Source organism: Hyperolius riggenbachi, chromosome 6, assembly GCF_040937935.1.
Source record: "Hyperolius riggenbachi isolate aHypRig1 chromosome 6, aHypRig1.pri, whole genome shotgun sequence".
Classification (NCBI taxonomy): Eukaryota; Metazoa; Chordata; class Amphibia; order Anura; family Hyperoliidae; genus Hyperolius; species Hyperolius riggenbachi.
The window spans coordinates 82076133-82099410 of NC_090651.1; the positions used below are offsets into that span (position 1 = coordinate 82076133).

At 45.5% G+C, this 23278-nt stretch overlaps 2 protein-coding genes across 4 annotated transcripts in view; one reads left to right on the plus strand and one right to left on the minus strand.

The window, feature by feature from the left end:
• Positions 1-7487, minus strand: part of ATPAF1 (ATP synthase mitochondrial F1 complex assembly factor 1) — a 28183-nt gene extending 20696 nt beyond the window's left edge. Inside the window, exons 1-2 of the mRNA XM_068239607.1 lie at positions 6979-7487; positions 732-840 (exon numbers count right to left, since the gene is read on the minus strand). Coding sequence (XP_068095708.1) covers positions 732-840; positions 6979-7169 — 300 coding nt within the window. The 5' untranslated portion in view covers positions 7170-7487. The remainder of the gene's footprint in view (positions 1-731; positions 841-6978) is intronic.
• LOC137520971 (G2/mitotic-specific cyclin-B1-like) lies at positions 7265-23278 on the plus strand. 3 transcript variants are annotated; one of them, XM_068239605.1, is made up of 9 exons: positions 7265-7376; positions 15127-15258; positions 15398-15502; positions 15635-15814; positions 16012-16170; positions 17707-17943; positions 18875-19015; positions 19094-19204; positions 23076-23278. In XM_068239605.1, the coding sequence occupies exons 2-9, from the start codon at positions 15130-15132 to the stop codon at positions 23178-23180; spliced, it is 1167 nt and encodes a 388-aa protein (XP_068095706.1). In that variant the 5' UTR covers positions 7265-7376; positions 15127-15129; the 3' UTR covers positions 23181-23278. The 3 variants fall into 3 exon arrangements, with proteins under 3 accessions (XP_068095706.1, XP_068095707.1, XP_068095705.1); XM_068239606.1 differs by lacking the exon at positions 7265-7376 and adding an exon at positions 7403-7448; XM_068239604.1 differs by lacking the exon at positions 7265-7376 and adding an exon at positions 7865-8085.

The window sequence follows — 23278 nt, forward strand, 5'->3', positions numbered from 1 at the left end:
TCAGCAAATTTGGACTTGGTCATAACAATGCTCTACAACTTAAAGCGGACCTGAACTCAGAACTTCCTCTCTGCTCTAAAGTGTAAGCCACAGAATGATAACATTTATGCATAAAACATTCCTTCATGACAGTTTATGAAATCCTTAAAAAACTAAACAAAATGAAGTTTAACTTGTTTTTACTTTTGCAGAGGGCATTGAAATGGTAAGCCTCAGTGTTTACTGCATGAGAGCTGCCTTGGCAGGGATCCTCTTGTCACAGCTGCTGATAAGACAGTTTAATTTGGCTAAACATACACAAAACACAGAGAAGTGAATGTAATAAACAACTATTTGTGGAATAAAGACTTTTCATTGTGTGCTGTGCAAGAGTTCAGTCTGCTTGAAGTTCTTAGAATGGGATATTCGTAACCCATGGGTCAGTATGTTAGAGTCATGGGGATTCAAACTTGTTGCAGTCAATTCATTTTTAGATGAAATGATGATAAAATCATCTAAAATCACACTTGAACAATATTTAGATAATATATAAAGAAAGTGTAGATAGCACTCGTACACAATTATGAAGAACTGCTAACAAATATAATGACTTCAAGGAGGTACTTTGGATCATAATAAGCCACAAAAGGGCATACTTAAATACCACTTTCAGAAAGCGGAACGTGCTATAAAACTTTTGATTGACACTGCTCTACAACACCACCTTGTTAGGGGTATTTTATAGAACACACCCTCTCCTCCACCCTGTGGGCGAACTCGGCTTGTTTGGAAGAGCCCAGAGGCTGCTGCTTAAACTCTTTCCTCTTCTCCATGCGTGCTTCATATGCCTCTGGGTCAGACCTGCATGAGAGGAATGAATATTAGATCTAAAGCATCTTATACACCTTGAGGAATCAATCTGCTGCATAGGTTTGACAGAAGGGTTTCAATGACGTATTGTTCTAACGATCCTGTACACATGCAAACGATCGGTTCCTGCAAAAGACCCAAGAAATGCTTTTGTAGTCCATTTACTTCCTTCTTCACGCTTGCACTGTGCACACAAGAGTAATATCTGACAATCTCATACACACCTTGCAGAACAAACAATTGTCAGCAGAACTAATCCACCAGGATGGACTTGAAAGATTGACAAGTATCTTGTGTAGCTATCGTTCAAGATCTTTTACAACTACCGTATTTTTGGGTAAGATGCACTTTTTCTCCCCTGGCGCGGGGTCCTGCTTCTTGTGTGGTCCTCTCCCGCTGGCAACGCGCTCCTCTTTTGTTGCAGTGGTAGGCATGGACACCGGTCGCCTACCGCTATGCGGAAACGCCGGGTCCTCCACACTGCTAGTTCTATGCACGCTGTCCCTGTACATTAGCGGTACATGTCCCACGTGCACCCGGAGTCATGCATGACCCCTGACCCAAATGCACCGCTAGTGTAAAGGGACAGCGTGCATAGAACTAGCAGTATGGATGACCCGCACAAGAAGCAGGACAGTAGGAGAGGATTGCGGCGGCAGGAGCAAGTATAGTATTAAGGTGAAAGTGTACTGCAGTGTAGTGAAGTTTAGTTAAGTGCAGTGAAGTGTAGTTTAGTTAATTGTAGTGTAGATGTAGTCTAGTGCAGTGTAGTCAGGGCCAGATTCACTGTAAGGCACTGTAGGCTCGTGCCTACAGGCACCTTACATGGAATAGGCGGCCCCTCTTCCCAAACTTCCCCCCCCCCTCCGCGAGTCAGTCATATTAGGTGCCACTTCTGCGTTCCCCTCTCTAATTGTGTCCCTGTGATGCGAGTGCGCTCCCCTCCCCCCAGATGCATAAGTAGCACTCACCCTCCGTCCAATTGGCAGCGGCTCTGCTTTACACTACACCAGCGGCATCTCCGGTATCCATGTTGTCAAGGGTCCTCACTTGATGACCTCATCAAGGGAGGACCATTACATAACTGGAGATGCTGCTGGTGTAATGTAGAGAAGAGCCGCTGCCAGTGGGGTGGAGGGTGAGAGTTGTTTCTGCCTGCATCTGCAAACATATGCATCGGGGGGAGCATACTCACAGCACAGGGACGGAGGGAGGGAGGGAGGGGAGTGCTGCAGCAGCACAGGGACACTATTACAGCTAGAGAGGGCATCAATTGGAGCCAAGTGTTTCATGTAAATCTACTGAAAGAAACAGAGGGAAATGTGAAGAGGAAGAATATGAAGGGAATATGCCTCCACATGCTGCAAACTATGCATGCCATAATATGCCTCCACATATTGCGCTTGTTTGGGAATGACAGAGATTTGCCTAGGATGGTGATGATTAGAAAACGTGGGAAGAAATTTGGCATTGCCAGTTAAAATTTGGAGAGTTCCCAGGTATGGCTATACATTTAGCACTATGGGCTTGATTCACAAAGCGGTGCTAACCTACTTAGCACGTCTAAAGTCTTTAGACGTGCTAACCAGGGTGCTAAGTAGGTTAGCACCGGATTTCTCAATCAGATCGTGCGCTAACTTCGCGCAAAGTTTTACGCGCGCTAAGTCCCATAGGCTTTAATGGGCACTTCTCGCGGTGCGCCATGTGCTCTGTGCAGTACGCGCGTAAAGTTTTACGCGCATAAAGTTTTGCGCGCGTAAAGTTTTATGCGCGAAAAGCTTGTTTAGACGTGCTAAGGGGGTTTTCACAGGCGTGCTAACAGTTAGCACCGCTTTGTGAATCAAGCAATATGTGGTTTCTATTATGGAGTGATAAAAGCTTTGGATGCTTCACCTGTCAGGCATGAGTCCTATTTAAGGTCAGAGTAGAGAGGGGTCAGGTGTCCCGATGTGTTGTCCTGGTGACCTCCCTCCCGTATATGTGAGTATTTAAAGCCAATGGGTACCGGTTAAAAAAAGAAAAAGTCAGATACTCACCTAAGGAGAGGGAAGGCTCGGTCCTAATGAGCCTTCCCTCTCCTCTCCCGGTGCCCTCGGTGCTGCGCTGGCTCCCCCGTTCGCGTCCGCCGCCGCAGGAACTTCGGAGGTCTTCGGGAGCACTCGGGTTTCCGAAGACGGGCCGCTCCATACTACGTACGCGCGAGCGCGTCATAGAGGGCGCTCGCGCATGCGTAGTATGGAGCGGCAGCGTCATCGGGAGCCCGAGTGCTCCCGAAGGCTTCCGAAAGGTCCCTTCGGCATGCGGAAGTGGCAGTATTTGACCGAACTGGTCGAATACTGCCACGGGGGATCCTGTGCGGGACCGGGCACCGGGAGAGGAGAGGGAAGGCTCATTAGGACCGAGCCTTCCCTCTCCTTAGGTGAGTATCTGACTTTTTCTTTTTTTAACCGGTAAACATTCACTTTAAAGCCTTAATATATGTTAAAGTGATGGGGAAAAAAATGAATAGCAACGTGTACAGGATCTTCTAAAAAAATTAGCATATTGTGATAAAGTTCATTATTTTCTGTAATGTACTGATAAACATTAGACTTTCATATATTTTAGATTCAAATACACACAACTGAAGTAGTTCAAGCCTTTTATTGTTTTAATATTGATGATTTTGGCATACAGCTCATGAAAATTCAAATTTCCTATCTCAAAAAATTAGCATATTTAATCCGACCAATAAAAGAAAAGTGTTTTTAAAGTGAATGTTTACCTATTTAAAAATCGAAAAGTCAGATACTCACCTAAGGAGAGGGAAGGCTCGGTCCTAATGAGCCTTCCCTCTCCTCTCCCGGTGCCCAGGATCCCCCGTAGCAGTATTCAACCAGTTCGGTCAAATACTGCCACTTCCGCATGCCGAAGGGAGCTTTCGGAAGCCTTCGGAAGACGGGCCGCTCCTTACTACGCATGCGCGAGCGCCCTCTATGACGCACTCGCGCGTGCGTAGTATGGAGCGGCCCGTCTTCGGAAGTCCGAGTGCTCCCGAAGACCTCCGAAGTCCCCGCGGCGGCGGACGCGAATGGAGGAGCCAGCGCAGCACCGAGGGCACCGGGAGAGGAGAGGGAAGGCTCATTAGGACCGAGCCTTCCCTCTCCTTAGGTGAGTATCTGACTTTTCGATTTTTAAATAGGTAACCACTGGCTTTAAAACAAAAAAAGTCAACCTTCAAATAATTATGTTCAGTTATGCACTCAATACTTGGTCGTGAATCCTTTTGCAGAAATGACTGCTTCAATGCGGCGTGGCATGGAGGCAATCAGCCTGTGGCACTGCTCAGGTGTTATGGAGGCCCAGGATGCTTCGATAGCGGCCTTAAGCTCATCCAGAGTGTTGGGTCTTGTGTCTCTCAACTTTCTCTTCACAATATCCCACAGATTCTCTATGGGGTTCAGGTCAGGAGAGTTGGCAGGCCAATTGAGCACAGTAATACCATGGTCAGTAAACCATTTACCAGTGGTTTTGGCACTGTGAGCAGGTGCCAGGTCGTGCTGAAAAATGAAATCTTCATCTCCATAAAGCTTTTCAGCAGATGGAAGCATGAACCCACTTTTGAACCAGAAACAGCGGCAGAAGCGCCTGACCTGGGCTACAGAGAAGCAGCACTGGACTGTTGCTCAGTGGTCCAAAGTACTTTTTTCGGATGAAAGCAACTTTTACATGTCATTCGGAAATCAAGGTGCCAGAGTCTGGAGGAAGACTGGGGAGAGGGAAATGCCAAAATGCCTGAAGTCCAGTGTCAAGTACCCACAGTCAGTGATGTTCTGGGGTGCCATGTCAGCTGCTGGTGTTGGTCCACTGTGTTTTATCAAGGGCAGGGTCAATGCAGCTAGCTATCAGGAGATTTTGGAGCACTTCATGCTTCCATCTGCTGAAAAGCTTTATGGAGCTAAAGATTTCATTTTTCAGCACGACCTGGCACCTGCTCACAGTGCCAAAACCACTGGTAAATGGTTTACTGACCATGGTATTATTGTGCTCAATTGGCCTGCCAACTCTCCTGACCTGAACCCCATAGAGAATCTGTGGGATATTGTGAAGAGAAAGTTGAGAGACGCAAGACCCAACACTCTGGATGAGCTTAAGGCAGCTATCGAAGCATCCTGGCCCTCCATAACACCTGAGCAGTGCCACAGGCTGAATGCCTCCATGCCACGCCGCATTGAAGCAGTCATTTCTGCAAAAGGATTCACGACCAAGTATTGAGTGCATAACTGAACATAATTATTTGAAGGTTGACTTTGTTTTAAAAACACTTTTCTTTTATTGGTCGGATGAAATATGCTAATTTTTTGAGATAGGAAATTTGAATTTTCATGAGCTGTATGCCAAAATCATCAATATTAAAACAATAAAAGGCTTGAACTACTTCAGTTGTGTGTATTTGAATCTAAAATATATGAAAGTCTAATGTTTATCAGTACATTACAGAAAATAATGAACTTTATCACAATATGATAATTTTTTTAGAAGATCCTGTATATGTCCAACACTATTTATACTGACGTTTGGATATTGGGTGTTTCCTGCCAGATATCACTAATTATCCTCAGAAGCTTACAGTCCAATCTCTGCCTCATCACCGACTTCAGGAGCCTATACCCTAATCCTTTTTTCAGGTCAGTAAAGGTGCGTACACATGCACTACCGCCGGCAACGACAGGTCCGATGGACCCTCCCGCTGGGCAGGCATTCCAGCGACAGTAGTGCGTGTGTACAGTCTGCCAGGCAGACTGAAAAGGCTGTTTGTGAACGATCCGCTGAGCAGATCGTTCAGAAACAGCCTTATCAGTCCACCGACAGCGCGTGCACACGTGCTACTGTCGGCTGAAAGTTCGCCCAGCGGGAGGGTCCGGCAGACCCGTTGTTGCCAGCAGTAGTGCATGTGTACGTACCTTAAGAATGACATGAGACAGTGATCAGATTGTAAGATTTTAAGATCAGTTAGTGATATGATACATAGATTAGAGTTCAGTATATTTTTACTTGGGGGTGTGGCTTATTTTGGGGGCAGAGTTTAGGGCACCAGAAGGCCTGTGCCTACAGGCTCCTGAGTTGTAAATCCAGCCCTGAGTGTAGTGTAGTTTTGTTTATGTGTAGTGTATTGTTGTGTAGCTTAGTTGGCAGAGCAGCAGGGACAAGTGTAGTGTAATTGGTAGGGGCAACAGGGATAAGCGTAGTGTAGAGTAGCTTAGAGACAGTTTTGGGGTGTAAAAGTTCCATAAGACGCCACTGCACTATTGACACACTTAGGTTTAGTAATTCTTTCTTTTTTTCCTGATTTTTGCCCTCTAAACCTAGGTGCTTCATACATGCCGGAGCTTCTTATATTCCGAAAAATATGGTATTTTATGATTTGTCTCTTATCATCAGTATATGTTGGTGAAATTTTCTGTGAAACTGAATGGTTCTGATTTACTTTTATTGCATTTACAGTGTTGAAAAAATAGGAAGCAGGAAGATGCTATTCCGGACAGTTAAGGGGCCCATACACTGGTCAATTTCAGCCACCAATCGATTCTATAGAATCTTTAGATCAGATATCGATTCTTACAAATCATACACTCGATCGATTTGGTCTGACAGGATGATAAATCTATGTTGATCTGCTGCTGGCAGCAGATTGATGGCCCATAGAGTTGCATTGGATCTAATGCTGGGCATACACGGCTCGTTTTTGCCGCTCGATTCTCCAATTCGATCGTTTTGCTGCTCTATTCCAGTCAATTCTCTTTTCTTCCACTTCTTATCTTTTTCCATTCACTGCAATCCGGAATTGAGCGGCGAAACAATCAAGCAGGAGATCGGACATTGTCGGAAACGATCTATCGAAGCCATCTTAATGGCTCAAAAACGAGCCGTGTATGCCCAGCATTATGGTGCAATAATGCATTTAGATCGATTTTCCGAAATCTGTTCCTAGTGTGTGGCACACATTAGATAGATTCCTGTCAGATTTGACTTGACAGGCATCTGACAGAAATCTATCTAATGGTCGAATCTGCTGCAAATCTATAAGTGTATGGCCACCTTAATGTTGTTAGTAAGAGCAACCAACACAGACAGATTTCATTCACCCACCGGCGCAGCTCCTGGATCTTCTCGCGATATTTGCTGAAGAATGGATTTTCCTCCACAGAGAAGACCCTGAGGGGCCCCAACATCCCACCCAGGGGCCCGGCGAGCCCCACTCGGCTCCTCACTGCTAGAAGGCCTCGGTACCCCAAACTCATCTGCACTAAGGCGGCCGCCATCTCCCTTTCCAGCGACATCCGCCGCCCGGGAACAAATCCCCTTCACAATCGTTCCGTTTGAAGTTCTATAAGCTGCGTGAGAATTTTTTTTCCTTGCCGCTAGAGGTCGCCGATACCGTCTATTCCGCCAGACAGCTAAAGCACTTCATATTTCTCCACAAACGTTCGCCAGAGGGCGGCGAGAGCGCAAGTTCCACTGCAGGCAGCAGAGGTCGGCAGGAAGCAGTATGTACTTCCGCTTTTATATGTATTATTACACGACTCCTGTACAGGCGCCAGAAAGCGCAGATAGCAAAAGTATGTACTTCCACTGACCCTCAAACATTTGGAGCGTCATTGCTATGGGGCAGTGATCTGCAAACGTGGCTCTCTAGGTGTTAAGGAACTACAAGTCCCACAATGCATTGGAGATTATGAATCATGACTGTGGCTGTCAGACTCCTACAGTGCATTGTGGGACTTGTAGTCCCTTACCACCTGGGAGCCAAGTATGCAGATCGCTGATTATGGGGCGCTTGGCTACTTGTTTGGGATGGAAACTAGTGGCATAGGGTTGGAGATGATAATAATTGTATTGTTAGGGGCGGGGAGGGACTCCGCTGTCAGATATGGTAGGTTTGGCTCCGCCCCACCACAGTCATCACGTGATAGGTGGAAGATGATCTGAGGACGCCTTGCTCTGTTGTCGCGACGTCCTAGCCACGCCCCGCCATCTCCACAGTAACGCATTCAGCCAACCGCCAGCGGCCAATTAGCAGTAGCTGAGAGTTCCGAAATGTCCAATGAGGAGCGCCCCCCGGGAGATTTAAATCCTGGGCCGGAAACCGTCAGCTATAGCCTAGCCGAGAGCTTGGAGACACAGCTGTACGACTTAGTCTCAGCATCGAGAGCAGACCCTAGCCCGAGCAGCGCCATGTCTCTCCGCATCACCCGGGTGAGAGGCCCTTCCGGCTCCTGCTGCCACTCTGCGGGACACTCTCTCCTATGTACTGTCTGTGTGTGATCTCTGCCCACCACTATCTACTCTGTGTGTGATCTCTGCCCACTCCTATGTACTGTCTGTGTGTGATCTCTGCCCACTCCTATGCAAGCTCCTTGTGTTTATATGTGGTTCTCTTTATTTATATTTCCTATATGTGTATATCCCTTTCCCCATTACGTTACCAGTGTCCCGATTCCCCCCTGTGCAGGATGTATCTCTGTGTATGCAATGGTGGATGGAATGTAGGGGTTTGTGTCCCGGTGTATACTGTTGGATATAGGGGTGTATTGACGGGAGAGCAGCTTCTGTAACTGCTGGGTGGCCCAGCTACTTCAGGGCAGAGAGAGGCTCCAGCCTCGGTGCAGTGTAGGAGGGGGTACACGACTCACTCAGTTATCATTCCCCTATTTGTGTTTTGAAGCAAAGAGAAATTAAAGGGGATGCATGGCAGTTACTGAAAGCCAGATAACTAGAGATTAAGGTGTTGGTTGGGAGCACTGGTGAATCTATGTGGGGCTACATGGTATGTCTGTACTACTGGATTGATTCCCTGCTTGTTCCTGTGGGTGATTTGCATCTTCTGCCTGGGTTCCCCCCCCCCCCCCCCATGTTGAGTGTGGAATTAATCTGGTGGGTGATTGGACGTGTTGGAAATTATCAATTGAGTATATTCACAGCATTAGTCTAATAGCAATCAGTATGTGATTGGGGGGGGGGGGCACTTTAGCATCTCAGCCTTGGGTGCTGGGAGGACCTTGTCCCCGCTCTGCTTCACTCCCTGATCTAGGGACCAATCTGTCAGGTCAGGGTTATTTGGGGGTACACTTATTGATGAGATCATGTGGGCCACACTTTGACCATGTTGGCTGGAAAGGGGTATGACCATGGGGGGGGGGGCATGATTTTTATAGTTACACTCCTGGTTGAATGTGATCAGTACAGCAGCTTTGTTTCTCAAGTTGATCATTGTTCATTATTACTGTACACAATGATATATGTAATCACCATAATTAGTGATTCATATGTCTAGCATGTGTTGCCATCAAATCCTCCCCACCCTCAAAGATTTTATCCTTCATGAGAGCTATGTATTATCATGGTGACCTCTCCATTGCCCTCTAATGCTGTCTGTTCTATAGGTATTTAATACTGGATTTTCCCTGCTAAAACATGGCTTTATTTGTTTTCTGTTAAAACAAAATGTCTTCATGTACCAAATGTACTATGCTCTTATACTTTTATTGTTGTATTTATAAAGTGCCAAAACATTTTGCAGTGCTGAACAAATCCATACAATGATATAAAGGATAGATGAAATGTAACAAGGCACATGGTACAAAATACATGATCATGTGATATTTTTGGGCTGGTTAGGTAGGCCCAATAATACAAGTATGGTATGAAGTGATCAGAGGAAAGGGGCACATGATCATGTAGAATTCACTAAGGAAGGGAGGACCCTGCCAAAGGCTTACAATATTGCAACTTGTAACAATATGTAAGCAAATGAAAATTACTTATGTCTAAATCCATAGCTGTGACAATAAATCACTTATTGATTTTGCACTGTGTAACACAACTTACACATTCAGCTTACAAACAACCTCCTAGAATAGATGGGGGACAACTCTGTATTCTGTTTGGGTTATGCAGTAGTATGATGCAGTGCTGGTTTCTAATGTTCCTATGTGGAGTTGCAGTCAACCTCCATGTTGGTATCTAGAATGTCTTATACACTTACAACACACATCATCCTAGGACATTAGAGAAGGCACCCCAATTGAACCAGGATGCTTGTTGCTTAATTTGTATTTACAAATGTGCATTTGTGTTTACAAATGACAATTTGAGCCAGTGATTGCTTTGCAGGTCTGCTGGAGTGACTGAGAATTTTATCCTTGTTTTGTTTGCCTGTTTGGGACTTGCTCTTCAGTATAAATGAGACATGTCCAATGAATCAGTGCTTATAGTACAGCTGTAATGACATGAGGTTTTTTCCTAATGTGTGGTACATAGAAACTATTGCTAATGATCAGACCTGTCAATTGATTTGGCTCATCTGATGGGAAACTGCATAATGTACTCTATGCAAGGTGCCATCAGATTGATGGGTTGAATTGATATTTCTGATAGGTGTTTTTTTTTTTTTTTTTTTTTTTTCTGATCAAATTTGTACTGAAGTGGTAAAAAATAATTGGTCCTGCTGGAAATCCGCAATTTGACAAGGAATAGCATGGTGTGTGAGCCAGGCATAAGGGCCAACTTCCACTAAGACTAAATGCATCCTGAACCTGCAGTGGTTTCCTGTTTGGGGAAACACTGCCTATACTTGCAATAGTTTGCTGTCCAAATCACAAGGCCTACATTTACACAATGTGCAGAAAAGAGATTTGTGTGCTAAGCTACTTGGATATAGACTCCTGCGAGGCTCCCGGGTCTACAGGCTACCCACACTTCACCCAATACCGCAGCACCACAATGCCAAAACCTGCCTCCCCAGACCGTAAATGAATCGGACGTGACGTGCCACCTGTCCAGGCTAAAGGCCAGGAAAGCCTCAGGACCTGATGGAGTGTCACCAGCCTGCCTGAAAGCATGCGCTCAGCAGCTCGCTCCTATCCTTTCCTCCATCTTCAAGTCCCTTCAGTGTGGCATAGTACCGGCATGCTTCAAGAGGTCCACAATCATCCCTGTTCCCAAAAAACAGGGCGCGTCCGACCTCAATTTCAGGCCTGTCGCCCTCACATCGGTCATAATGAAAACTTTCGAAAAGGCAGTCCTGCCCCTCCTGAAACACAAAACAGAAACCCAGCTAGACCCGTACCAATTTGCTTACAGGGCAAATAGGTCAACCGACGACGCCATTAACATCTGTCTGGAGCTTGTCAACAATCACCTTGACAAACCAAAATCATATGCCAGGGTTCTCCTCCTCGACTTCAGCTCGGCATTTAACACCATTAGCCCCCTGATACTACAGGAGAACCTGGCTGAGCTCGGGGTCCACCCCACACTCCAACTGTGGATCAATGACTTCCTTACAAACAGATCCCAAGTGGTAAAGCTGGGCGCAATCTCTCCTCGCAACCAAAGACCACAAACACAGGGGCCCCACAAGGCTGCGTCTTGTCACCATTCCTGTTCTCCCTTTACACGAACAATTGCAGATCTTCGGCAAGCTCTGTCAAGGTAATTAAATTTGCAGACGACACCACCATAGTCGGCCTGATCTCCAACAACGACGAGCAGGCATACCGCCTCCAGGTGGACAGGATTTGCCACTGGTGCAAGGAGAACAAGCTGGTCCTCAACAATGCAAAAACGGTGGAGATTATCATTGACTTTAGGAAAGATGCCTCCACCCCACCTCCACTGCACATTGGTGGAACGGAGGTGGAGAAAGTGCCCTGTGTCCGCCTCCTCGGCAACACCATCTCCAACACCCTGAAGTGGAAGGCAAACACTGTCTCCACCCAGAGGAAAGCTCAGCAGAGGCTTTACTTCCTCCGCCAACTGAAGAAGTTCGGCATGTCACGGAAACTCCTGGCGAACTTCTATTCCGCAACCATTTAATCCATCCTCTGTTCTTCCATCACTGTCTGGTATGCTGGCTCCACCGAAGACGACAGACGCAAACTACAGGGGGTCAGCGGAAAGGATCATTGGGGACACACTCCCTGCCCTAGACTCCCTCTATAATGCCAGACTACGCTCCAGAGCTCTGAAGATCGCCAAGGATCCCTCCCACCCTGGCCACCAGTTTTTCAATCAGCTCACCTTAGGTTGGAGGTACCGGTCCATCTCCACAAAGACCACAAGACACAAACAGCTTCTTCCCCTCAGCTGTAATTTCACTAAACTCTATAAACTCTGCACATGCTCTGCCCCCGTAGGCCCCACATGTTGTCTTCCTGCCTGCAAACCACATGGCAGATGTATTTGGAAAAGTATTATGTATGTACTTGAGATGAAGTGTTGTCTACTATGTTCTATGCTCTGTTTGTCTCTTATGTTTCTATGCATATGCCCTGTATTCATGTGCCAAGCCCAATTCCGGGCACGACCCAGTCGTGCTTGGCGAAATAAATGCGATTCTGATTCTGATATGCACTCTAACCAGCACTTGTAGTGATGAATCTGCTGCATAATCCACAGCACTGCACCACAGGCAATTTTTATCATGTACTCTCTGCCTAGTCTGTCGTTTGGCTTTGCCATTTGAATCGCATGCCAGCACAATGCCAACCGTATGCTGCAGTTTACTGCAGGATGCACCTGAATCCCTATACCTGTGCATGGCTCAAGCAAGACTAGGACAATATAAACTCTGTTCTCATCTACCAGGCCAGTTACTAGGCTGCAAGCTTGATGCTGGCTCTTCACTTGCTGCTATTTGTAGTGCTGACCAATGATTCACCCTCTACAAAAACTATTGTATAGTTCTGTAGTTACAGGTGGTACAAAAAATTCAAGTGCCAGGAGGCTCCACTCAGTGCTAGGAATTTCTTTCATATTGAGGCCTTTTAGGGCTTGCTAGTACAGCTGTTCCATGAGGTTTCTAAACATTCTGGCACACTGGACCTTTCATGTAAAAGGGGTTGGGGTTGCAAGACTCATTCCAGTTGCATACAGCTTCTGGATGATCCAGATGTTTCTGCAGTTGAGATGCTTGTTGGGCCTCTTCACAACTTCCCCTTAGCTCCCCTCCCATATGTTTATGAGCATGACTGCAGATGTAGTAGCAGTTCCATGCTGCAGTGCAGCCCCTCTTATGCTGGGAATACACAATGAGATTCAGTTTTTTTTTTTTTTTTTTTTCTACACTTCTATGAGAAATCAATCTGACAAATGATCAGACATCTTGTAAATTATCGAACCATCTGCCAAAAAAATCTCATGGTGTGTTCCCAGCATTAGTTTGTACTTTTTCTTCTATTGGTGGCAGCAGTGGCTACCCAGCTTGTGTTCAGCTCTTTATCTTTTATGGTCAGCAGGAAACCTCTGGCTGGGTTCCTGATAACTTGGGCATGCTGCCTACCCAGATGCATGAGCAGAGGCCTCACCCAGTCTCCTAAAGCACTGCAACATAAGTCTTGTTACTACAAGACACAGAACATTTATATTGCACTTTTCTCCTGGCAGACTCGAGAGCTGCAGCCACTAGGGCATGCTCTATAGGCAGTAGCAGTTTTTAGGGAGTCTTGCCCAAGGTTTCCTCACTGAATAGGTGATGGCTTATTTGAACCATGGTCTCCTGGGTCAGAGGCAGAGCCCTTAACCAGTACACTATCCAGCCACTGCTCAACCAGCAAAAGAATACCTGAAGTGAGAATTGGATAAATACAGGACAACTTAAGTGAGGCCACTTTTTTTTTTTTTTTTCTTGTTTTTTTTTTTGTTTTTGTTTAAACAATACCAGTTGCCTGACAGCTCTGATCTTATTTGGCTGCAGTAGTGTTTGAATAACAGAAACAAGCACGCAGCTAATCTTGTAAGATCACTGGCATACCTGATCTTCATATGCTTGTTCAGGGTCTATGGCTAAAAGAGGCAGAGTATTAGCAGGATAGCCAGGCAACTGGTATTGCTTCAAAGGAAATATGGCAGCCTCAGTATCAATATTGCTTCAGTTGTTGTCTAAGTCAGTGGTGGACAGTCTGGATCAGCTTACACCCTGCTGTTCCAACACTGGGTCCAGCTAAACATATTCAACAAGGGCTTGTCATGTTTCTCCTGAGCATGGTCCTGCTTTGTGCAAGCTTCTCCCCACTAGGCATGCACAAGTAAGGTAAAGTGCTTCAGTCCATTGGGCATGTGTGAAACTTATTTGTGCATGGCCAGTACATATACGATTGTACATGGATCACCATGTAGCAACAGAAGGCTGTTAGAAGATCCAGGAAGCCCCTGGAGAATCCAGAGCTTTCCTACTATCAGAATCCTTTTATTTCGCCAAGCATGACTGGGTCGTGCCCGGAATTGGACTTGGCATACAGGGCTGAGAAGACACAATGTAAATGTTATAGGTATATAAATCTCCATCCCTGGAAGCATTTTAAGTCCAAACTGAAAAGCCACCTGTTGGCATTTATGAACAGCTATTTCCCCTGTAACAGTCCAGCCTGCCACCCTGTAATCAGAGGCATACCATATCTATGCACTTTGATCCTTATGGGAGAAAAGCACTTCACAAATCTTTGTTTTGTAAGACTTCAGTCATGCTTTTGGGTTTAACAAATTGTTCAAACCTTTTCAGATGTGTAGGCTAGTAAGGGGCCATACAGGCTGATAGCAAACCACTGGAAGCTCAGACAAAACCATAAATCAAGCATTCCTTGATTTTGCATAAGGCATCAACTGTCAAATGTTGGTTCTAAATGCTCAAGTTGATGTATTTGACAGTAGACATCTATTGCCACTCACACTTCCTTCCTGGTTGGTATGAGCGCATGGCTCATCTCCTATCCCTAACATCACCTTTTCCTCATGGTAATAGCCACTTGACTGTCCATGGGAATGTCAGTGGGAATTACAGGGAGCAGATTTGGTCACATCTCTGGCATGGTTCGGGGTCCTTTAACATTGCATATTTTGCATTCTGTTGCAACAGACTATCTGCATTGCAATTTCTATGGTACATTATCCATCTGGTGTGACAGGTTCTGATGCATTTACTTGTTGTGTGCATTTAGTGGTAGTAAAGGCTGCTTTCAATGTACTGTGCATCATACTTCTAATGTACAATACAACATGTATGGTGTGAAAGGACCACTAATAAACCCAAAATTTTTGGGCCCGATGCTGGAGCATACAGCAATTTTTATGGTTAGCAGCATGGGTAGCGCTGGCCATTAACCATTGTCACCATGTGCACTTCTGCATGGTATTAATGGGTTCATGGCCATTATATACTGTTGGGTTAATGGGGGAAACCACACGATTCTGTACAGTGTTTGTTTTCCATAATTTTCTAAATGGATATTGTCTTGACAGAACATGCTGTCCAATGCTGAAAACGTAAAGACTGGAGCTGTTGGAAAGATGGCCTCAAAGCAAGGACTGCGGCCTCGGACTGCTCTGGGGGATATTGGAAACAAAGCTGAAGTAAAGGGGCCTCAGAAAAAGGTAATTTTGCAGTATGAGGGGAGCTAGACTATTAGACTATCTGCAGAATCCACATCGTAAGCTGCCTCTCTGAATCTCTTGGACTGTATCTGACGTTCACCACTTTTTTTTTTTTTTTTTTTTTTTTTTTTTTTTACAGGAGCAGCAGAAACCTCCTGTGAAAGTTGTAAAGAAAGTGAAGGCAGATAAAGTTCCTGTGCCAAAGAAAGTGGAGGAGGTTTGTCCCAAGCCAGAGCCCATACAGGTATAAGATGTTCCATGGTATGTGATGTAGCTGCCAGGCCAGCCTGTATTGCATGTGGTGGGAGGGAGATGGCCTTCTTTCTCTGCTATACAGCTATGGCTCCACTAACCCTCAACATTCTTCTCCCTACAGATGGAGGCACCCAGCTCACCCTCTCCTATGGAAACATCAGGGTGCATCCCAGATGAGCTGTGCCAGGCCTTCTCTGATGTCCTCCTTCAGGTGAAAGATGTGGATGCAGATGATGATGGAAATCCCATGCTGTGCAGTGAATATGTGAAGGATATCTACAGTTATCTGAGAAGTCTGGAGGTGAGATGGGGTAATTGTAGAGCCCTAAGGGGGTGGCAGGCCAAGAGTGCTGACCAGCTCTGCACATTAAGCGGTAGTTGTGGTGCAACATTAGTTTAGTGCAGCTTCCAATTGCTGGGAGTAGAGATGGTCAATGAAATTGTGAGTTTGTGTGGGTCACACGTTCACAACTTGGATTTTTTTTTTCTTCCCTCTAGGAAGCTCAGGCAGTGAGTCCAAACTATCTCCAAGGCCAGGAGGTGACTGGGAACATGCGGGCCATTCTCATAGACTGGCTGGTTCAAGTGCAAATGAAGTTCCGTCTGCTACAAGAAACAATGTTCATGACTGTTGGGATTATTGATCGTTTCTTGCAGGTAATCTTCTGAACTAAATTTGGGGTCAGGAGGGTGATGTCACTGCTGGTACTGGCATGGGGTTGACTTGTCAGCTCAGTCACAGCCTGTCCTCCATCCTGATAGTTCAGCCTTCAGAAGGCGTTGCTCCTACACATCATCCGACGGGAGTAGAGCAGTCAATGAGATACATTTGTGTATAGCTTGGAACTGGGCTAGCCAAAATCATGGCCTACCACTGTTGGGCCAGTGTTTGAGCATGCATTAAACTTTACATCAGCTGGGACATGCATCTTGTGGACCATGACTACAGCAAAATGGTTTCTTTCAAACCACTTTACACCTGGAAACTGACTCCACAATATTTTCTTCCCATCCATTTTGTCCACTCATCTGTTAGACACTAACTCAAAAAACCCCATCTGGGAGATGCTGAGGCTTCCCTGTACTCTCCTCCATTCCAGCTCTGGCTCCTCTGAAACCACAGCTGACAAGCATGTCTGATTGGAAATTGCAGTCCAATCAGGTCTGCCCTACTTGTGCAGGCACCTGCACAGTAGAACAGACCCAATCGGGCTCAGCTATTTCTGCCTGAATGGAAAGCTGCTACTGCACTGGAACTTGGGACAGAAATCTTCTGGAGCTTCAAGTGGTCCAACAGAAAGGGGAATCATTAGGATCCAGAGGCAAGTATCCCCTGGTGGAATGTTTTAATTACAGGTTTTTCTTTAACCCACTTAAAGAGACACTGAAGCGAGAATAATTCTCGCTTTAGAGCTCATAGTTAGCAGGGGCACGTGTGCCCCTGCAAAAAACACCGCTATCCCACGGCTAAACGGGGGTCCCTTCACCCCAAACCCCCCACAAAATCAACGACCAAATTGGTCGTAGATTTTGCTGCTCCTAGAGGCAGGGCTAACGGCTGCAGCCAGTTGGGGGGGGGGGGGGGGGGGGCTGCTTTTATTTTCCCTTGACCATGTCTTATCAATGTAAGCCAATGGGAGATGCATACAGTGATGGGGTCAGGAGCCAATGAAATTAGCTCCTGACCTGCTCACAGGGCTCTGTTATAGAGGTGGCAGGGAGATGGTGGTAACATGCAACATCAGTGAGTTGAAAGCCATGCCAGCCACAGCAGCGTCAAAACAGCATAGATATAATTTAGTGCCTTTAAATGGTTAAGATGGTCCAGTAGAGAAACTTGTCATTCTGAGCTCTTAAATTGGGAAAGGCATAGACTAGTTCTATGTAGACTTGGGACTGGACATGCACATGTGTCTGACTTCAGGTATCCATTAATGCTTCTGTACTCATGGGTTTAGGGATAGAGCAGCTAGATTGGTCCAGACTTGGCTAGACACAAGATCTAATATGTTGTCTCAAATTTCATAGCGCTAGTCTAACTCGAGATTCAGGAAGCTTTTTGTAAATCATGGTTTAGTTACTGAAAATAGGAATAGTTAAAACCACCTATGAAAAGGACACTAAAGATGTGGTGAGGTGTACTTGACAGATGTTGACCTACACAAGGCTAAAAATGTCAACTTTTGTTTACAGGCAAACCCAGTTCCTAAAAATCAGCTCCAGCTTGTGGGGGTGACTGCCATGTTCCTTGCTTCCAAGTATGAAGAGATGTACCCTCCAGAGATTGGGGACTTCACATTTGTGACAGATCACACCTACACAAAGGCACAAATAAGAGAGATGGAGATGAAGATCCTTCGTGTCTTGAATTTTGCTTTTGGCCGACCACTACCCTTGCACTTTCTCAGAAGAGCCTCAAAGATTGGTGAGGTAAGGTGTGCTTGCAGCATACCTAGGCAATAGCCACCAGAATTGGGTGTACGATACAGCTAACCCTGCTCCTGCACAAGTCCTGGCAACACTAATTACTGTAATTCTTATGGCCTATGGTGGCACCACAGGACCCAAATCTCCAGCATGGTTTACAGCACTTGGTGCTTACATCATGTGACTAGTAGCTGGCCACCTTCAGCCTGTAGGGTTTCACTTGCAAATAGGCATAGAGTACCAGGCACTGCCTGTCCAGATACTCTGGGGTAAACTTGCAAAAGTGAGCATGCTTTAGCTAATACAACTGAGCTATGGTGTGCTGGGCACAGCTTCTAATTTCATGTAATGCTGTATGCATGTTGCATATGTACTTCCACATCGCCTTGTGAATATAAATCTTTAGCTGAGCAATGTGATCTGAAGATTGCCATGGCACCATTACCAGGAGCATTTAATGGAACAGTTACAAAATACCCCACTATGCAGGTGCAGGAAATTGTATCACTCATGAAGCCAGTGCTCAAAAGTAATACATAACAATAGTTGACCAGTACTACAGGAAAAAAAAATTGATAACTATTGGACTTTTTGGACAACCAATCAGTTGATATTGAACACTGAACTGCCGTGGGTAGCTCCACTTCAGGTAAGTGTCTTCCAAAAGGAAAGGTGCATGTGGTATGACTAGCCCGAGGAAGGAACATGTCATGGGCACAAATGTGGTTCTTTGAGAAAAGGTGCCTGTTCAAAGAGCATCAAACCTTTTCCAGCTCCATGTTCTCTTGGCCAGGATCTGGCTTTCCAGTGCCACACCCTCTGGAAAAACTTATTTGAAAATTGGTCGGTTAGTGAGATGTGAAATGCAACAGTTTGAGTACATGCTAAACTTCTCTATACTTTTGGGTAAATGGTGGTTTATTTCTCCCTATAGGTGACAGCAGAGCAACACAATCTGGCCAAATATCTGATGGAACTGGTCATGGTGGACTATGACATGGTGCATTATCCCCCTTCACAGATCGCTGCCGCTGCATCTTGCCTGGCAATGAAGGTTCTGTCAGCTGGAGACTGGGTGAGTGCCAGCACTGGTTTCTGCAGTAGCTTCATTCATAGGTCTTCAGTAGTTTAACTTTTGACCTGTCTATTTTAGACTCCAACCATACAGCACTATACATCCTATTCAGAGGACTCTCTGCTCCCTGTCATGCAACACATGGCCAAGAATGTAGTGAAAGTGAACAAAGGACTCACCAAACACGTGGTAATATACTCCTTCTTCTGTCTGTAGAATAAGCTGATCTTAAAATATCATCCTGAATAGTTTCCTTGGAAGGCCATCTCAAACTATTGTGGTTTTAAGGCCCATTCACACTAAAAGCACAAACAGTAGCGCTAACCTTCACGGTTTTATTTTCTTCTCTCCACAATTAGCTAGGTTTAATCACTGTATAGTCCATTCCAGATCAGTGCTTTTAAGCACTGTTTCGTGATTGCTCCTGAAACACAAGAAAATGCTGCAGGCAACATGTTTTGCAACTGCCATTAACTGCAAAACAATTAGCAGCAATGAGATCACTGCCGTAAGGTTAACGTTGCACTAGCACTTCAGTGATTAACATGAATCGCCTACTAATGGCTCCAGTGTGAATGGCCAAAATATTCAAAAGACGGATTTTTTTTTTTTTTAACCAGAATTCTCTTATTTAATCTTCATACGAAATTTCTTCAGATTGCAGGAAGTACAAATAGATACAAAACATCAGACTTTCACTTCACATCAAAGAATGCCATTTGGGATGAGAGCACAAATATTTCCTAATGATAATGGGCTTAACCCCAGAATTTAAGTTGGATTGGGGAAAAACTTAAAGGGATACTGTAGGGGGGTCGGGGGAAAATGAGCTGAACTTACCCGGGGCTTCTAATGGTCCCCCGCAGACATCCAGTGTTGGCGCAGCCACTCACCGATGCTCCGGCCCCGCCTCCAGTTCACTTCTGGAATTTCTGACTTTAAAGTCAGAAAACCACTGCGCCTGCGTTGCCGTGTCCTCGCTCCCGCTGATGTCACCAGGAGTGTACTGCGCAGACACAGACCATACTGGGCCTGCGCCGTGCGCTCTTGATGACATCAGCGGGATCGAGGACACGGCAACGCAGGCGCAGTGGTTTTCAGACTTTAAAGTCTGAAATTCCAGAAGTGAACCGGAGGCGGGGCCGGAGCATCGGTGAGTGGCTGCGCCAACAAAGGATGTCTGCGGGGGACCATTAGAAGCCCCGGGTAAGTTCAGCTCATTTTCCCCCTACCCCCCCTACAGTATCCCTTTAAGATTGTTCCACAATGATAACTGTATATGAGACCAGGCTTAAGGAAGTTACCACCAAGATAGGGAATTTGGGAAGTAAACTACAGGTTCTTAAAGATGACCCAATATTTATTCAAAAGGAAATTAAAGAATATATAGAAAACTTAATCAGGAAATTGTCACAAAGAGAGAACATAAATTGAATAGAGACAGGATGGCCTTTCACCATGGGGTGGCAAACAGATAAAGACAAACACAGGGAGGAAAGCCATCTAGACCCATGACACACCACACACCCACCACATCCTAATGTCTCTATGGCTAGTAGCTGGTCTAGTGTCTCTAGCAATGGATCCAGCAGACCTGATTATAGATTTTCAAAACCCCATGCCCATAAGAGAAAAGGTATGGAAAGAACGGGGGAGGGGGGGGGGGGGTGCGCGCTTTTGTTCCAAAAAAAAGAGGAAACAATGGGGACCTGCAACCCATCAGAGGTGGTAATGGAACATTTCTATCCCAAACTAGCTTAATTGTCAAGGAATGCATCCCTCATGAGGCAATCTTTGGTGTGAAAGTCTGATGTTTTGTATCTATTTGTACTGCCTGCAATCTGAAGAAATTTCGTATGAAGATTAAATAAATTCTGGTTCAAAAAAATCCCCGTCTTTTGAATATTGAATTTTGGTGTATTGTATATTTAGGGGTCGAACCGCACTACTTTTTTATCTTGTCAGTATTCCAGTGTGAATGGGCCCTTATGGTCTAAGTTTGCAGTCAAACTATAGCATAAGGTGCATTATAGCTGTGTATTAACCCTTAGTGAGAAGCAGCCTTGCTCTAAGTAGGCTTGGAACTTAACATGTCTTGTCACGTGTAATTTTAGGTTCCCTTTAAAGTGACAATTGAGAAACCATTGTATGTTAACATCCTAAAGACATGGTTTTATTTTTAAAACCCTTACAAAGTAGATTGGCTGCCACTGAGCAGAGGCAAAACATTCAGTATCCCAGAGTTCATATACAGGAACTGACTTATCTCCTGCTCAAGTTGTAATCTGCCAGGAAAACTTTTGGTTTCCTATATTCCCAACCAGGTACAGACAAGACAGAGGCTGTCACTTGCATTTTACTGCCTGAAAGGGGCAGGTAGAATTTAAGTAAAACGGCCTGGTTATTTTAGACAAGTACACTGTAGACAAGTTTATCTGTCACATCTTGCCTTAGGTACACCTTAAAGACAGACTACTTCTCCAGTGGAGCCTGGATGGCAACTCCATGTGGGATGTCACAGGAGCCCTCAGTGGCTGACCGCACTTAGCCTTCTAAACGGTGCCAGCGCACAGATCGTGCGAACTCTGGTCGCAGTCAATGCGCAGGAACCGTTAAGAATTAGCCGCAGACAACTCAGAAGGAGCCTGTGAGACACGGGTGATTACAACGTCACCTACTGGTTCAGAGTAAACTGCCACCACCGCGGTTACTATGGGACCGTGGGGCCCACTAACTGACTGACTAATCCTGCGAATAAAACGGTTAAACACACGATATTCTGTCTAGCCAACAACAAACAGTAGCGTATCTTCAGAGACCCGGGATCATTTCTGTGTGTGCTGATAAGCAGGGTAGCGAAACAGTGAATGACTTGGGGAAGTCGTTTATTCACGCAATATAAATAATTAATATATACAGACAATTATGAAAATCAACAATTATGAAAACAGTAATAGCCAGTATGAAAAATAAAAGGGAGAAAAATACTTAGTTCCTGGAAAGATGTCCTTTATTATGGGAAGAATCATAAAGTCCTTGGTTTCAAAGTCCAGAGTTCAGACCAGGTGGATGCCAGCATATCCTCAAGCTGGCATCTGATGAGTGCAAGATGGTTCAGTGTGGAGGACAAAAGCCCGCCTGCTGGCTCTGTGCTTTTGATGAAGCTGGTTTGGGGGTGTGGCAATGCCGGCCCCCTCTGAACTACCAGCAAATGACAGTTCATTCCCTCTCAGAGATTTTAGAGCTAAACTTATGAATTGCTGTAACTCCTGAACCATACACGTTACATTTAGGGGGGTAACAGCTTCATACTTGGAGGAAAATACAGATTAATATGATACCTGACATGGCTAGTGCATCAGATCAGGGTCCTGAGTAGATTCATACCTGGGTGGTAGGGGCCCCGGGCCCCTCTCGACTGGTATCAAGAGATCCAGCATGACCCTACGGATCCAATGATACCGCTCTCATAACCACCCTATTTATTGTATTCTGTAAATGGGCAAAAGATTATATTGCACATTCATTTCTTCCTGCTAAGGCCGGAGTCAGCCTGACTGGAGTCCAGCTGTGTCTGCTTCTTGTCTATGAAAGGCCCTGTTGGCTCCTTCAATTAACATCTGAATGTGAAATCTGCTTAGACAACTTTGAGTTTACACCTCTGGCTTGATCAGCAGTCACAGGGCCAGTCTTCCTGCCAGCTGCTTGTCACCTTATACCTGATGGATGGGCCATCAGCACAGCTTGAAGCCAGGGACTCTCCAGTGCAGATTAGGCTCAGGCTCATTAGCATATCAAAAGAGCCAACCAGCATTGGGAATGGTGCTCTCTTTGCTAAGAAAAGGACTTTAGCTGTCCCTACACACTCAACCCAGATTGTACCGTTTTGAAGCGCAATCGATGCAGGAATCGAGTGCGATCGTTCTTTTCTTCACGGGCGGTTCCAGGACGCGCCTGCGTCCCCGCAATCGTCCGTGACATGGGATCTTTTCTTAGATGTAATGTGTGCAGTTTGACTTGCGTTCTAATGGATCCCAATAACAGAACTTTCTCCTTGCAGACTGTGAAGAATAAATATGGCAGTAGCAAACAGATGAAGATCAGCACAATTCCTCAGCTGAGGTCAGAAGTCGTCATGGGGCTGGCCCGAGCTGTCATGCAATAGAGGACTCTATACAGCTACCAGTTTTTAAGTGTTGGCACCATGTGCTCTTGTAAATATTTTTGTTTTAATAAAGTTGATTTTTACCTTGCTAATGTAAA

Bases quoted from the DNA above. Each gene is read 5' to 3' on its own strand.
- LOC137520971 (XM_068239604.1), top strand. From the start codon at position 7,927: ATGTCCAATGAGGAGCGCCCCCCGGGAGATTTAAATCCTGGGCCGGAA. The intron at 16,171-17,706 runs GTAATCTTCTGA...TTTTGTTTACAG, and splicing joins TTATTGATCGTTTCTTGCAG to GCAAACCCAGTTCCTAAAAA. The intron at 19,016-19,093 runs GTGAGTGCCAGC...TGTCTATTTTAG, and splicing joins TTCTGTCAGCTGGAGACTGG to ACTCCAACCATACAGCACTA.